The sequence below is a fragment of the Tupaia chinensis genome, unplaced genomic scaffold (assembly GCF_000334495.1).
Source record: "Tupaia chinensis unplaced genomic scaffold, TupChi_1.0 Scaffold000058_1, whole genome shotgun sequence".
Taxonomy (NCBI): domain Eukaryota; kingdom Metazoa; phylum Chordata; class Mammalia; order Scandentia; family Tupaiidae; genus Tupaia; species Tupaia belangeri.
Window position 1 is genome coordinate 584,905 of NW_006159516.1, and position 15,167 is coordinate 600,071.

The window sequence follows — 15,167 nt, forward strand, 5'->3', positions numbered from 1 at the left end:
CTTCCTGGACAGTCCGCGGTAGCTGGACAGCTTAACCACAACTCAGCCTCAGCCCCGCAGCAACCCCGATGCAGGCCAAGTACAGCAGCACGAGGGACATGCTGGATGAAGACTGGGACACCACCGTGAGCCTGCATTCTCGAGCCTCCACGACAACCCGGCGGCCAGAATCTAGGCACACAGGTACTCGCCTTTCCCGAGTCTACACAGACCAGAGCCCTTGTGTGTGAGAGGAGCCCCCTTCTAGGAAGGCACAGAACAGAGGAAAGAGAGGAAACGTCTGCATGGACAGTGGTGTGTACCTGAGCACATGTGAGCACAGAAACCTTCACCTCGGTTTATACACTGTTTTCAGAATTTCTGAGGCCCTCACAGTGGTCTGCAGGGGAGGGCGTGCTGCTTTTTCTGTCTAAGCCGTCAAAGGTGAAATCGTATGAGTAAGGCAGCATCTCCTTCCCTTCCCACCTTTTTATGAAGACCAAATCCAGAACTGTTTTATTTACCATGTGTGCTCTGACCTGGAGATGTTTATGAAGCTCCATTTTTGCTGTTTGTGAACTCAAAGCTTTAGAGAGAGATTTTTTTCAAGTAGACAAAGCAATCCTGGTGTTTTAATAATTTTGCCTCGAAGAGATTTGAGAACTTGAAGAGTCATGTCATCAGGTTTGTGGTGTGAAATTCTGTGATTGGGCAATCTACACAGATTCAGTTATGTTCAATCCCTGAGTCTGCTGTGTTCATCACAGAATATCACTAAGAATTTTGAATTACATTATAAAAAGATTTCATTTTATTACATTTAACATTCATCTTATAAAATGATTCACTCTGTGGCATAGCAATCATTTTTTTTTTTTTCGATTCCATTTAGCTCCATAGCATACATCTTATTTTCTGGGCCATGTAGTCAGTCTAAAGTAGAAATGTGACCCGAGTCCTAGTGCAAAGATTTCACACCGTAGGAAAGCTAGAACCAGGTTCTAACACGAGGTATGCCACTTACCATCTGTGTGCTCTTGATCAGTAACTTACGTATTCCAGGGCCCTCTGGTTCTTGTTGTATAAAGACTATCGTAGACATACTTACAGGGCTTATTATGTGCCTGACATTCATAAGCACTTTATGTGTATTCATAGTAAGTTGAATTAATATTAAATAAAAGTAGCAAAACTGTTCTTATAAGAGGATTATGAGTAGAGGGTGTTGAACTATGTAAAGTCCTTGTATATCACAGACACCCCAAAAATGTGAGTTTCCTTTCAATATTCCACTCCTGGTGTTCTGGTTAACATTTTTGTGTCTGTCTAGATCAGAGACCTACTCAATTAGGGCTTGTATGTTAATATGTCCTTTGTCTTCTGACTAGACCCAGGTTTTTGCCACCTCTGTAGACACCCCTTTTCACTCTGTTCTTCCTTATCGAATAACTTTTAGTGTTTCTTCCTTTTCCCTACTAACCAAATCTATTCAATCTCTACTCGTTGACTGATCCTCCACCTGAGACCCACTGATAAACTTTTTTAAAAAATTCAACTATCCAGTAAACTGTTAGGGGACACTGGGGATTCCCAGGCTCCTTGGCGTGAAGCTCAGTGAGGACAGTAGGGATGTCAGTTTCTGTGGCCACAGAATATGTATCACAGGATACGAAATGTTTGCCTCCGACAAATTTTAGGCAGAGCCAGTACTTAGGGCTGCGGTTTTGAACGGCTTGTGTATCGCTTTCTTTTTCACCTCTGACTGGAGCCAGGAAACTCTCACAAGTTTACTGATCAGCATAATCAGGAACAGCATGTACAAATAAGTTGTGCTGAGGTGGAGGGTGGAGAGGGAGATGGAGCAAGATGAAACACCAACCGCTCTATCTGGCAGCTTCTTTGTAAAAAATGGAAATTGAAACAGTAGGAGTGAGCTCACAAAGACGCGCCTTCAAGGAGCATCTGGAAACACTTACTTCGCCTTACATGTACGGTATCCCATTTCCATCTTCTTATGATAATGCAAATAGAGAAATGAACCCACAGAACCTTAATTATTTCTTAGCTAAATATAATCAATATGCATTGCTGTCAAAAATAACAGAGTAGAAATAGCTCAGAATTTTTTGCAATGTGGAGGACTCAGATTCAATATAATGCTGTGGCACAATTATGAGTGGGCAATTTTTATTTTATTGTTTTTTTTTTAGAGAGTTTTTGTTTGTTTGTTTTTTTGCTATAAGGCATGTGCATTCCCCGAAAAGACAGAGAGCAACAGAGAGACAGAAAGTGAGAAATCACCCCCTGGGGGGATGGCCATTCTGCAATCCCTTCTCCTCCATTCTCCTCTCAGGATCTTGGACATGCATGCACATGCCCCTGGTGTGAGTTTAAGCGGATGATCTAGGACTTGAACCATGGTTGACTACATGGGAGTCTAGTGATGTAAACTTTACGTCATCTGTTGGTCCCCAATTTTAATTTTTTAAATTAAAATTAATAAAAGTAATTTATATCCATTTGCTTATTTTATAGATTTATTTTCTCAGCATAGCAATGATGTTTTTGTTAAAAATGTCAAACAGGACCACAACCATACCTTAGTGGTTAAGGGAGCCTGCTAAGCCAAAATTAGCTTTCATCTTGGCCCTGGCAGCTTAAAAAACATGCCAAGTGCATGTACATATGTGCCAAAATGAGATGGAGAAGCGGAGAAGGGATGGACCTGGTGAGTGCTTCCTCTCTCTCTTCGTGTCTGTTTTTGTGTCTGGCAATCAATCGCCCATGCCATCGGCAATTAAACCATGTCAAACAGTTGAGAAGTAGGAAGTAAAAATGAAAGACAACCTCAATACATAACACACCAGGCATCGTGCCAAGAGTTGAGACATTATAGCCCAGTATGATATAATCCTTATTTCTGAGAAAGCCTAAAACCTGATCTAATTCTCAACGAAACTGAAGTGTAATGAAGAGCTGTGGAGGAAGCAAGTGCCTGGCACAAGCGAGAGCTTGGCCAGGTCTAACAGCAGTAAAGAAAATCAGAAAAAATTTGAGAGGTAAAGTGACTGTTGAGTCGATTTTAAGATGTTCCACATGGTACAGAATCAGAGTAGAGGTGTTGGAGGAGCTGGGGACACTGTATGCAGGAAAAGAAATGAAGGGAAATCCCTGAGGGCTCAGGTGAGTTTGCGTTTGTAGAGAACTAGAAGCATCTGGATGGCTGATATGCAGAGCTGGCAGGGAAACGCTTTGAGAGTGATGTCTGGCAAATGAATGAAGGCCCTGATATGCAGAGCTGGCAGGGAAACGCTTTGCGAGTGATGTCTGGCCAATGAATGAAGACTTGCCATTCCATACTGAGGTGTTTCTACTCTATACAGTGGCTGGGATGAGGTCAACAGAAGTTTAAACAGGGAGAAACACAATCGATTTTGTGACTATGATTTTTTTTTTTAATTGCCAGAGAGCATTTGCACTTGCCTGAGTGATACAGAGAGACAGAAAGAAAGAGTAGGATTGCAGTGCAAGCCCCCCACTTCCTTCAGTGGGGTGCCTCAATTCTTTGTCCTCTATTTTCCCATTTTGTTGGGATTTGGGGCATGCACACACGCTCCTAGCATGTCTGTCAAGTCACTAGGACCACTGTGCTCAGTTATGTGGGATCTAGCTCCCTTCACCGCTAGGCTCCTGGGCTGGTCCCAATTTTTGTTTTTGGAAGACCATCGAGGCATCAATGAGGGAGAATAGATGGATTGAAAGAGAGTGAAACCATAAGAACTGATACCCACTTCTTCCGCTAGTCTAGGCACAAAATTAGAACAACTAAATGAGGTAGTATGGCAAGAATAAGAAGGAATCAAATACGAAAGGTGTTGAGGCAATCGTGTGTAAAGAAGTGGTGATGTGGTACACATCAGAAGACAAGGTAGGGGGATGGATTGCAGGTTAACTAGGTTGTCTCTCATGTTATGTGGCTGGTGCCGCCATTAACTGAGATCGAAACAATAGGAGGAAGGGAAAGGTGGTAAATTCCGTTTGAGTTTGAGTGTCCTGTAGGAGGAGGAACACACATTTGGAGCTGTCCAAGAACGCTGGCATGTGCAGAATGTGCATTGAGTGTAAGAATTCTGAGCCACGTGTATGCATGTGTGTAAACTATGGCTTAATAGTTTAAAAAATACATAAAGCACTGAAGTAATGAAATAAAACAAATTGATACTACTATTTGGTCTTTGGGAATCTGTGACACATTTTTGCACAGAAAAACATCAAAAATAGGGAACCAGCAGTTAGTGTAATGGCTATGTCGCCGGACTCCCACATTGTCGACCGCGGTTTGCGTCCCAGACCCGGTGGCTTAAAACTCACGCCGTGTGTGTGTGTGTGCCCAAGATCCCGAGAGGAAAATAGAGGAGAAGGGATTGCGGCGTGACCATCCCCCATGGAGGGGTGATTCTCACTTTGTGTCTCTATGTCTCTGTCTGTCTGGTGAGTGCACACGCCCTATAGCGAAAACCTCTCTCTCAAAAAAAAAAAAAAAACACATCAAAAATATGTTATAACTTTCCCATCGACCTATTAAAACCTGTGGAGAAAGAAAACATAAGACAGGACCAGCAACTGGTGAAATGGCTGTGTCGCTGGAGTCCCATGTAGTCGCCTGCGGTTCGAGTCCTGGACCTGGTGGCTTAAACTCATGCTGGGTGTGTGCTTGCATGCCCAAGATCCCGAGAGGAAAATAGAGGAGAAGGGATTGCAGTGTGGCTATTTCCCCTGGGGGGTGAATTCTCGTTTTCTGTCTCTCTGTCTGTCTCTGTCTTTCTGGCAAGTGTACACGCCCTATAACAAAAATCTTTCCCCCCCCCAAAAATATATATATATTTAAGATGAAATGACAAAATAACAGAATAGAGTGCCAAAGACAATTTTAGGGAATTTTAAAAATTGAAGGGAAGAAAATGCAAGAGATTCCGATAAAAGTCACTATGAATGAATAGCAGAGAGTGTCAGAAAGAGGGCTCTGGGAGAGAGGCATCAAGGAAGCCGAGAGACAGTGCACTTGAGAGCAGGCACGTCAACGGTAATGACTAGTGGATTTAAGCAACAATAATAAGGTAAAGAATTCAGAGCTTAAATAAAAGGAAAAATAAAATCAATTTTTTAAAGATTTTAGCAGTAAGGGTAAAGATAGATTATTGGTTATTTTCGATAGCAGTAGTTCTCAAAGGAAGTGGTGTTTATGTTGTAAAATCAACAATTGAAGTCATTTTCTTTTGAAGATTACTGCTGAGGTATTACAGGATTGAGTGAGGGATTTTTACATTTTTTTTTTAAGGTATGAGAGCATCTAAAACAATTACAGATTGGACAGAAGTGCAGGAGTGAACTTTACATTAATAATGACAAGGAGAGAAAGAAACAACTAATGAGCCAAGATTTCTGCTGGAGACTAACCGCTATCCTATCAAAGGACTAAGGAAAACTACTTTGGTTGAAAAAAAGTTAAGTTAGTAATAAATTAAGTTCCCCTCTTCCGTTACTCATAGTAATTACCATAAAATTGAATTTTCCTCAGTGCTCTATTTTTTTTTTAATTTTTAATTTTTTTTCAGACAGTTTTGCTACAGGGCACATGTGCTTGTAAGAGAGAGAAAGAGACAGAAAATGAGAAATCACTCCCCAGAGGGGATGACCACGCCGTAATCCCTTCTCCTTCATTCTTCTCTTGGGATTTTGGACACGCATGCACATGTGCCAGGTGTGAGTTTCAAGATGCTGGCTCTGGGACTCAAATTGCAGTAGACTACATGGGAGTCTAGCAACATAACCATCATGCCATCTACTGGTCCCAGCTTTCTGGTTTTATCTAAACTATAGGATAAATTCCTTATTGCTGTGACATAAATCACATCTAATTGATTCAACAAATCCTTTTTTTTCCTTTTTGGAGAGGTTTTTTGCTATAGGGTGTGTGCACTCACCAGAAAGAGAGACAGAAAGCGAGAAATCCCCCCCCAGTGGGGATGGCCACACCACAATCACTTCTCCTCCATTCTTCTCTCGGGATCTTGGACACATACACATACGCGCCAGGCATGAGTTTAAGCTACCAGGTCCGGGACTCGAACCATGGCCGGCTACATGGCAGTCCAGGGACATAGCTATTATGCCAACTGCTGATCCCGAATCCAACAAATCTTTAAAGCATGCATACCAAATATTAAACATATTGGTAAGCTTTGTGGAGACATTGTTTTTGAGGTGCTTGAAGAAGCCGAAGGAATAATATATGAATCAACAGTTATAAATGATGTCATTTAGTGTTACGGAATATATGTCAGAGGACACCTAAGCAAGTGAGGTACCGACTGGGTTTAGTTCTGCGTATTTCTAGAGGCAGCGATGTTATCACCAGAGTCTGTGAGGCTCAGTCCAAGTTTACCAGGTGAAACAAAATGGGGCCTGGGTGACCTTCACAGTGAGGATGACAGTGTGAAGATAAAAGCAGAAGGTGGTGTGGTGATCAGGGCACTGGAGTCCCACATGGATGACTGCAGTTCAAATCCCAGACCTGGCAGCTTGATTTCTTACTTTCTCTATCTCTCTGGTGAGTGTGCATGTTCTATAGCAAATTAAAAAGTAATAGTAATAAAAAAAATAAAATAAATAATTCTTTAAAAAAAAGATAAAAACAGAGAGGCAAGACCTAGCTTGACTCCCTTCTTGGAAGTGTGACTACTGTATTAGGGAGTAACATCCAGAATGGCAAAAATGAATGAAATGCTAATTTTGGATTAGGGGTAAGACCAGGTTAAGATCATTTGGGGAGTCAGCAGCAGAGCCTAAAACACAGGGGCAGGGGATACTTTGGGGCTGCGTGGTTAAGTTCTCAAAGGGAGGAGGGGTACAAGGAGGATTTGAGCAGATGAGGCTAGGAAGTGGCTGGCTCTGTCGTGAGGAGCCGGGGCACACTAAGTGCAGGGGGTCGTAAAAACGCAAAGTAAGCACACAGTCCACTCTCACACAGCCACTGCTGCGAGATGTGGCTCTGAGCACATCACTTGAAGGCTCTGTGTCTTTTTCCCCTTTTAAGACTGGATGGTGACACTATAGTAGCACACTTACACCCACGAGGGACAGTCCCAGGTTTGAGTCCTGGCGCCTCCCTGTACACACAGAGCACAGGCACCCGTGAGTGTGATTCAGGCTGTCTGAGGCAGGGGAGCGACCGTGGCATGGGGACCCTGTTGGGGGTGCCTGTCTCTTTGTACTTGTCTTCTCTTCTCTCTCTCACTGAAGAAAGAAATAAATCTTTTTGAAAAGATACTGCACTTCAGAGGTATATTAATAGATGACATCTGAAAATGTCTATTTAATTTCTTTCTTTTTTCTTTTGGGAGAGATTTTCGCTATAGGGCGCGTGCGCTCGCCAGACAGACAGAGAGAGACAGAGAGACAGAAAGCGAGAAATCACCCCCGAGGGGGATGGCCACGCCACAATCCCTTCTCCTCCATTCTCCTCTTGGGATCTTGGGCACGCACGCCCATGCTCCCGGCGTGAGATTTAAGCCACTGGGTCCAGGACGTGAACCACGGTCAACTACGTGGGAGTCCAGCGACATAGCCATTACGCTAACTGCTGGTTCCCAATGTCTATTTAATTTCTTGTAGGCCCCAGGCTTGACGACTACAGAGTTTTCCCTCTCCGATGCCTGATAAAAAGAAACTGGTCATATATGACAGCCCTCTTCATCCACAGTTTTATGTAACTGCAAAGGAATTTGTATTCAAAACTTGACCCCAGCATTGTAGCCTTTCATAGTATGGTTATAGAAAGAGGATACAGGAAAGGGCTTTTTTCTATATATATCTTGATATTCCTGGGGATGTTTATATCATTCCTCAGCCTGTCCACACCTCTTTCTAAACACGCCTCAGGAGACAACGCAAGGCTTCTCTTCCAAAAATCAAAACCACGAGGAAGCCAAGCCAAACTCAAGCCGCGCCCAGCAGCTTCTTTTTGTGAAGATCTGTCTTGTTTTAGGGCGGGAGTGGTCCCCAGAGAGAGACTTCAGTACAGCGAGAAGCAGTTGGAACAAAATCCAGAAGCATTAGACTCAGAAGAAAAACACCTAGAGGGAAAACCAGCACCAAAAATGAAGAAAAAGTGAAACTTCCCACTTTATAGCCTTTCCTATAAGGAAAGGTTGGTGGCCTAGAACGTGTTCCTACTGCAGACATGTTGACTCTGGAGTGACGGTTTCCTAGGTCTTTAGTTACAACAGAAGCCTTGTAAATATAGAAAGAAAAAGAGAGAGGGAAGGGGGAAAGAGAAGTTTCCAAACGTGAAAATCTGATTGGGAACAAATGATTCCTTGGAAGGAAATTTTAAAACTGATTTCTTAGCGGAAGACGTGCTACACGACTTTCTCGTACCAACCTAGAGAAAACCTCAGGAAGACTTACATATTTTTTTCCCCATGGACTTACCTATCATTGAATAATGTTCTGATATCTAAAGTCCTCCCTTCACAGTAAAGATTTAAGTTCACTCTTTTTGCTCCTTTGAACAGAAGATCTGTCCTTCTTGGCCCCAGTATTATGCAAGGCTCCATTGTTATGCAGTGTTGTGCAGTATTTTAAAGAGATACCTAATTTGGTTGATTTTCATAGTTCTTTTCCTCATTTATCATTGTATTATTTTTAACTTTTCCCAGGAAAATGTTGATTATAAAAAGATAGTGTTTGGGACCAGCAGATGGTGAAAGGGTTACGTTGCTGGACTCCCATGTACTCACCTGAGGTTTGAGTCCTGGACCTGGTGGCTTAAAACTCATGCCGGGTGTGTGTGCACGCGTGCCCAAGATTCTGAAAGGAGAATGGAGGGGAAGGGACTGTGGCATGGCCATACTCTCTCGGGGGTGACTTCTCACTTTCTTTCTCTCTGTCTTTCTTTGTCTCTCTGGTGAATGCAGAGATGTCCTGTAGCAAACAAAGAAAAGAACAAAAACAAAACCAAAAAACTCTTAAAAAATAGCACTTAAAAATATCTTTATGCCTTTGAAATATGTACTAATATAAATAAGTTTGAAAAGATATAACCAGACATGTAACAGAGATATTTCCATATAATAGATATATTCATTCAAACATTGATTGAGCTCGTTTCATTTGCTGTTCTAGGTGCTAAATAAATAATAACCTTTTTTAAGAAGGAGATTACTTTTTACTGGGATAAGACAAGTATAAGCCAACAAAAATAAACATCTGTTACTATCATTGAGCAAATTCCCTAGAGTAGTATTTCTCTGGGCCTTAGATAAAACAGGGAAGGATTATGAATATTGAGGAAGGAGGAATGACAAAGAGAGAGAGAGAGAGAGGAAGGAGAGGGAGGAGGAGGTGGAGGAGAATGATTTGTAAATCACCACTGAATTCCTTAATGGTAATAAGAGATACTGAGAAGATAAAACCACGATGTTGGGTGTTATACCTCTGCAACTTCAAAACACCTGCATGGTAGGAACCAGCAGTTAGCGTAATGGCTATGTCGCTGGACTCCCACGTAGTCGACCGCAGTTCGTGTCCCGGACCCGGTGGCTTAAAACTCACGCCGGGCGCGTGTGCGTGCGTGCCCAAGATCCCAAGAGGAGAATGGAGAAGAAGGGATTGCGGCGTGACCATCCCCTCTGGGGGGATGATTTCTCGCTTTCTGTCTCTATGTCTCTCTCTGTCTGTCTGGCGAGCGCACGCGCCCTACAGTGAAAATCTCTCAAAAAAAAAACAAAAACAAAAACAAAAAAAAAACACCTGCATGGTTATTTTTTCTGGACTGTATTGAACTTAAAAAGATACTTCAGATTTTATTTATTTATTTATTTATTTATTCATTCAGGATTTTGCCATAGGGTGTGTGTGCTCACTGGAGAGAGAGAGAGAGAGAGAGAGAGACAGACAGACAGACAGTGACAGGGAAAGTGAGAACTCATTTTCCAGGAGGGATAGTCATTTCATAATCTCTTCTCCTCCATTTTCCCCCAGAGACTTTAGGCACACATGCACACATGCTCTGCATGATTTTCAAACCACCAGTTCAGGGACTTGAACGCCAGTCAGCCACGGAGGAGTCCAGCACGGTAACCACTACACCCCCTGCTGGTCCCACCAAATACTTCAGGTTTTAGAGAGTATGCTTGGCCTACACTGTATTTTGCCCTTGATGTTGTTTTATGTCCCACTGATCCAAGATACTCTTACAGTCAATGCTATGAGAAACCATCTTTTCCCAGGAAAGTTTATCCTAAAACACATGGGTCAGCGCGACGAGGCAGTAGGAGAGGAAGCAGACCTCTTCCGTATTTGTTCATGATACGGAATGTTGCACAAGTCAGTTTACAGACAGTGTGACAGGGGATGTGATGCACAGACTTTGTCCTCTGCCAACAGAAATGTTGCTGAAAAGCCAAGAGATTTAAAAAATTTGACCTCTATATTTAACATGACGTCACCTCTCGTGCTTCTGCAAAACTTACATAGTTTAGGTAATGTTCAATTTTTTTTTTTTGAAGGTTTTTGCCATAGGGCATGTGCACTTGCTGGAGAGAGACAGAGAGAGACAGTGAGAGGGAAGGTGAGAAACCAACTCCCAACAGGGATGGCCACACTGCAGTCTCTTCTCCTCCATTCTCCTCCTGGGATTTTGGGCATGTAGACACACATACCCGGCGTGAGTTTCAAGCTGCGGGGTCCAGGACACGAAACGTGATCAGCCATGTGGATAACCATTGTACCACCTGCGGACACTGGTAATGATAATTTTTAAAAATAATTTCGTTCTTCATTTATTAAACATTATATGTTTATTCAGCAACAGTTGATAGCACGGTAGATAAGGAGACTGGATCACTGGCAATTTTTTTTTTTAAAGATGTTTATTCAGCCTTAAAGTGCCGTACACTTTCTTTAGAACTGGAATTACGCGGCTGAATGAGAGAGACGAGATCACTGCTATAATGGAGGGCATGTTTTGGGGGAGATGAACAAAACAACGAAGTTGTGAAATATTATCTAAACTATTATGTAATAATCTTATTTGAAAAAATACCTATGAAACAGAATGAGTGATGTGGTAGAGACAGACTGATGGGCCACTTCCAAAGCCATGCCATTTAAGCTGAGAGCTGACTAACAGGAAGTAGAATACTAGTCATGGATTATCTATACTGAGAGGGACAAGCTGGATTGGTTCAAAAATAGAACGAGGTCACCGTGAGTAGAGTATTTCAGTAAGTGGAGTAGAGCATTTCAGTGAATGAAAAATAGCTCAGAAAGAGATTAAAATAGCTAGGTAGGGTTTCAAAGTAAAAATCATTGTAGCATTTTTTTCTAAGTGAAATAATGCTATTGAAAGGTTTTTTTTTTTTTTTTTTTGGAGAGGTTTTTGCTACAGGGCACATGCGCTCGCCAGACAGACAGAGAGAGACAGAGAGACAGAAAGTGAGAAATCACCCCCCAGGGGGGATGGTCATGCCGCAATCCCTTCTCCTCCATTCTCCTCTCGGGATCTTGGGCACGCACGCACACGCGTCCAGCATGAGTTTTAAGCCACCGGGTCCGGGACGCGAACTGCGGTCGACTACGTGGGAGTCCAGTGACATAGCCATTACGCTAACTGCTGGTCCCGCTTTTTTTTTTTTTTTAATTATTTTATATATTTTTTAGGTTTGGGCACTTGCTGGAGAGAGAATAGAGAGACAGTGAGACAGAAAGTGAGCATCACCTCCCAGGGGTTGGCCATTGTCCTCCATTCTCGTCCTGGGATTTTTGGGCACGCACACACACATGCCTGGCATGATTTTCAAGTTGCCAAGTTCAGGACTCAAACTGTGGTCAACCATGTGGGATTCCAGAGTCTGCACAACTGCACTGGTTTCACTACTAGAAGTTTTCCAGTCTGAAGATACCATCATAAAATTTCTGTGTGTGTGTTTTTTTTTTATTTAAAAAGAAATCTATGAAAAGTGATTTGAATTTTAAATATTTAACCACATAAGTTATTTATGAAAGAGGTGACACATAAGTTATTTATGAAAGAGGTGATTAGTGAGAAATAAGATTCATGTTTTAAAATATTCAATAAGTCTACTCTGTGATTTTCAATTATTTTCCCTTCTAGCTTGTATGTTCCATTGTACAATTATTATCTCCTACTTGAAATAAGGTTTAGTACCAATCTCTGTGCCTAAAATGGATTTTGTAGAGGACCTTGCTGGCAGGAAAAAGATTTATGTCTCTTTAATCTTTGTGTTTTATAACTGGACCTGAGTTCTCACTGAAGTGCCGTTGACATGTCATAAAGAAAGCACATTTCACTGTTTCCCTCTCCCTGTGTTTCATTTCAGTCACATTCCAGGATGCTACAGGCACCTGACTGGGCCTTTCCTGTCAGGTATCTCAGGTCATTCAGGCCCAAACAGATGATTTTACTAGGTGACGGGTCTACCCACGCCTGACAGTGAAGTCTTTGCAGTTCCAAGCCAAACTCATGGGGATAGGGAAAAAAGGAAAAGATGTCAGACTTTTTTTCTTTTCTTTTCTTTTTTTTTTTTTTTGTTAGTATTTTTCAGTGGTGCCAAAACAGAGATTGTTTACGTTTTTTTTTTTTTTTGTTATTATTTTTTAGTGGTGCCAAAACAGAGATTGTTTATGGACAGCCCTGAAAAGTTGATGATCTTGTTTTTTTTATAACCTGCTTTTGGGAGACATACATCAAATAAGTGATCAAATGACATCGTTATAATAGACACTTTCTGCAAAGCTACTCCAAAAAGAAAGAGTGAAATGATTGTTTTCCATTGCTGATATGCAATTTGTTTTTCATTTATTTGTTTATAGAGAGAGATTTGCTATAGGGTGCATGCACTCACTCTCTGTGAGTGCCACACCAGAATCGCTTTGTCTCCATTCTCCTCTTGAGATTTGGGGCATGCACACACACGCACCTGGTGTGAGTTTGAAGCCACTGGGTCTGGGTCTTGAACCACCATAAGCCATGCGGGAAACCAGAACTATAACTACTACGCGTCACCTACCGGCCCGGCAATTTGCTGTTTAAAAAGAAACATATAGAAGATGGGCGGAAGTGTTTTGCAAGAGTAACAGCAAATTCATTTCATTGTTTCCCTGATGATGTGACAAGATGTTCCATGTTGTCTCAGGACTTCCTGGGGTCCTTTTCAGGCATTTCCCATGAGTCTTTTGTAATTAGAATTTGGATGAACAGACACAAAGGAAATGGTAATGCACAACATGGTTTCAGTTTAAAGTAGAATTGGAGTAGGGAGTGGATCGAAATGGATGAGGCTTAGGAAAATCTCTAGCTGATAACTGAGGCACGGTCCTGAGTCTTACGCTGTTGTCTCTGAGGACAGAGAGTAACTTGCCCTGATTACTCTTGTCCTGCATAATTGATTCCTGTCCAGACCCGACTTATCTCGCTTGCTTGCTGCTGACTTAGATCCAAGATACCAAGTCTTGCTTTCCCCTTTGCTCCTTACAGAGCACAGGGCTCCCTCTGCAGCATGGCGACCAGTGGCCCTGACCCTGCTGACCTTGTGCTTGGTGCTGTTGACTGGACTGGCAGCTCTGGGCCTTGTATGTAAGTCTGAATTCGGGTTTGGGGGTCTGGGGAAGTATCCTGGCTGCAAGGTTTGTCTAGGAGGAGGAACACTTGTTAGGGATTTTTTTTTTTTACTTTAATTCTGAGACCTGAAGAAAATTCAATGTACTTTTTTCAACCGGCAACTATTTAAATGATAAAGAGTAGAATAATAATTAAAACATAGAAATTGGGCTGGCTCTGTGGCATGGTGGTCAAGGCAGCTAGATCCCACATGGCTGACTGTGGGGTTTAGACCCGGAGGCTTGAGAAACATGCTGGGTACATGTGCATGTGTGCCCAACATTCCAAAAGAAGGGAGAGATGGGAGAGAAGCGATTGTGGCCTGACCATTCCCCATGGAGCATACTTCCTCTTCTCTCTTGCAACTGCACGTGCCCTCTGGCCTAAGTATATATAGATAGCAATCAATCCACAGCTTAGTGGTTGAGGAACTTGGATCTCACATGGCTGACCGCAGCTTAGGAAACACACAGGGACATGTGTGTACGTGCCCAAGATCCTGAAGGGATGAAGAAATGGAGGAAAGCGTTTGCAGCATGACTATGCCCCATTGGGAAGTGTGTGCTCGCTCTCTCTCTCACCTACACACACACACCCTCTAGCAATAAAAAAAGTGGAGAAAGGAAAAAAAAATGACAACTTAGCAGTTGTTTGCCAACTAAAATGAAATCTTCTATTTGAGATAAGAATGATTTTGTCTGTTTATATGTCAGTGCTTAAAAGAATCATTTTAAAATAAATGAATGCTTCAGCCTTCTCCCATTCCACAAAAGAGTAGGGAGATTTTCTCTCAGTCTGTGTGGCTCAATGAGCTGGGGCATATAAGATTTTATTTATACCTCACACCCCTAATTCTGGCAGAGTATCTTAATCAGTACAGTATTCTTCAGGAAGTTATAATTTTGCAAAAACTTGTGAAAATCAAACAAAGAAGAATGCATGTGTAAAAGTCTTCCAATTTCAAACTACCAAGGACAAGTTCAATTGTTTAAAAAAGGGAGGGGGTGAATTTACCTCATCAGGCAATGCCTCCTGAACAGATGAAGGTGATTCAAGGCAATGATTCATATAGAAGAGCAGGTTTTAAGTTAAAAATTAGGCTTTTGTAGAACATTTTACAAGTTTTTTGTGATCTTGAATTTTGAACTTAAAAATTTATTTCTTATTGTTTCTTCTCAATCCACAAACTTTTAATTCATTTTTATATTTATTTATTTATTTATTTGTTTTACAATACCGTTCTTCTTAGGAATAAAAAGCAATCTCATGATTCATGAGGAATTTCTCTACTTAGATTTAGAAACCGAAAGTTGAAATGTAGATGTTGAAATTTTCTAGTCAAGTGACATTAAGGAAGTTGCTTCTCACTGATTGTAATCACAAATCTATGAAAATACAAAAACAATAATAAAGCTATTTTAATAATGGATGAATAACAATGTATGATACATTGTCAGTACTCAATTTAAGGATCACTAGGTAAATGGTTTTGTGGTTATAGATT

At 41.7% G+C, this 15,167-nt stretch overlaps 1 protein-coding gene across 3 annotated transcripts in view; it reads left to right on the forward strand.

Annotated features, from left to right (window-relative positions):
- Positions 1-6: 6 nt before the first annotated feature.
- Positions 7-15,167, forward strand: part of CLEC1A (C-type lectin domain family 1 member A) — a 32,042-nt gene continuing 16,881 nt past the window's right edge. For 2 of the 3 annotated variants that reach the window (XM_006141566.2, XM_027776527.1), the window contains exons 1-2: positions 7-183; positions 13,541-13,639. In XM_006141566.2, the coding sequence (XP_006141628.1) occupies positions 69-183; positions 13,541-13,639 (214 nt within the window). In that variant the 5' untranslated portion in view covers positions 7-68. Of the gene's footprint in view, positions 184-10,728; positions 10,788-13,540; positions 13,640-15,167 lie in introns of those variants that run through there. The other variant, XM_027776524.1, reaches the window with a different exon arrangement.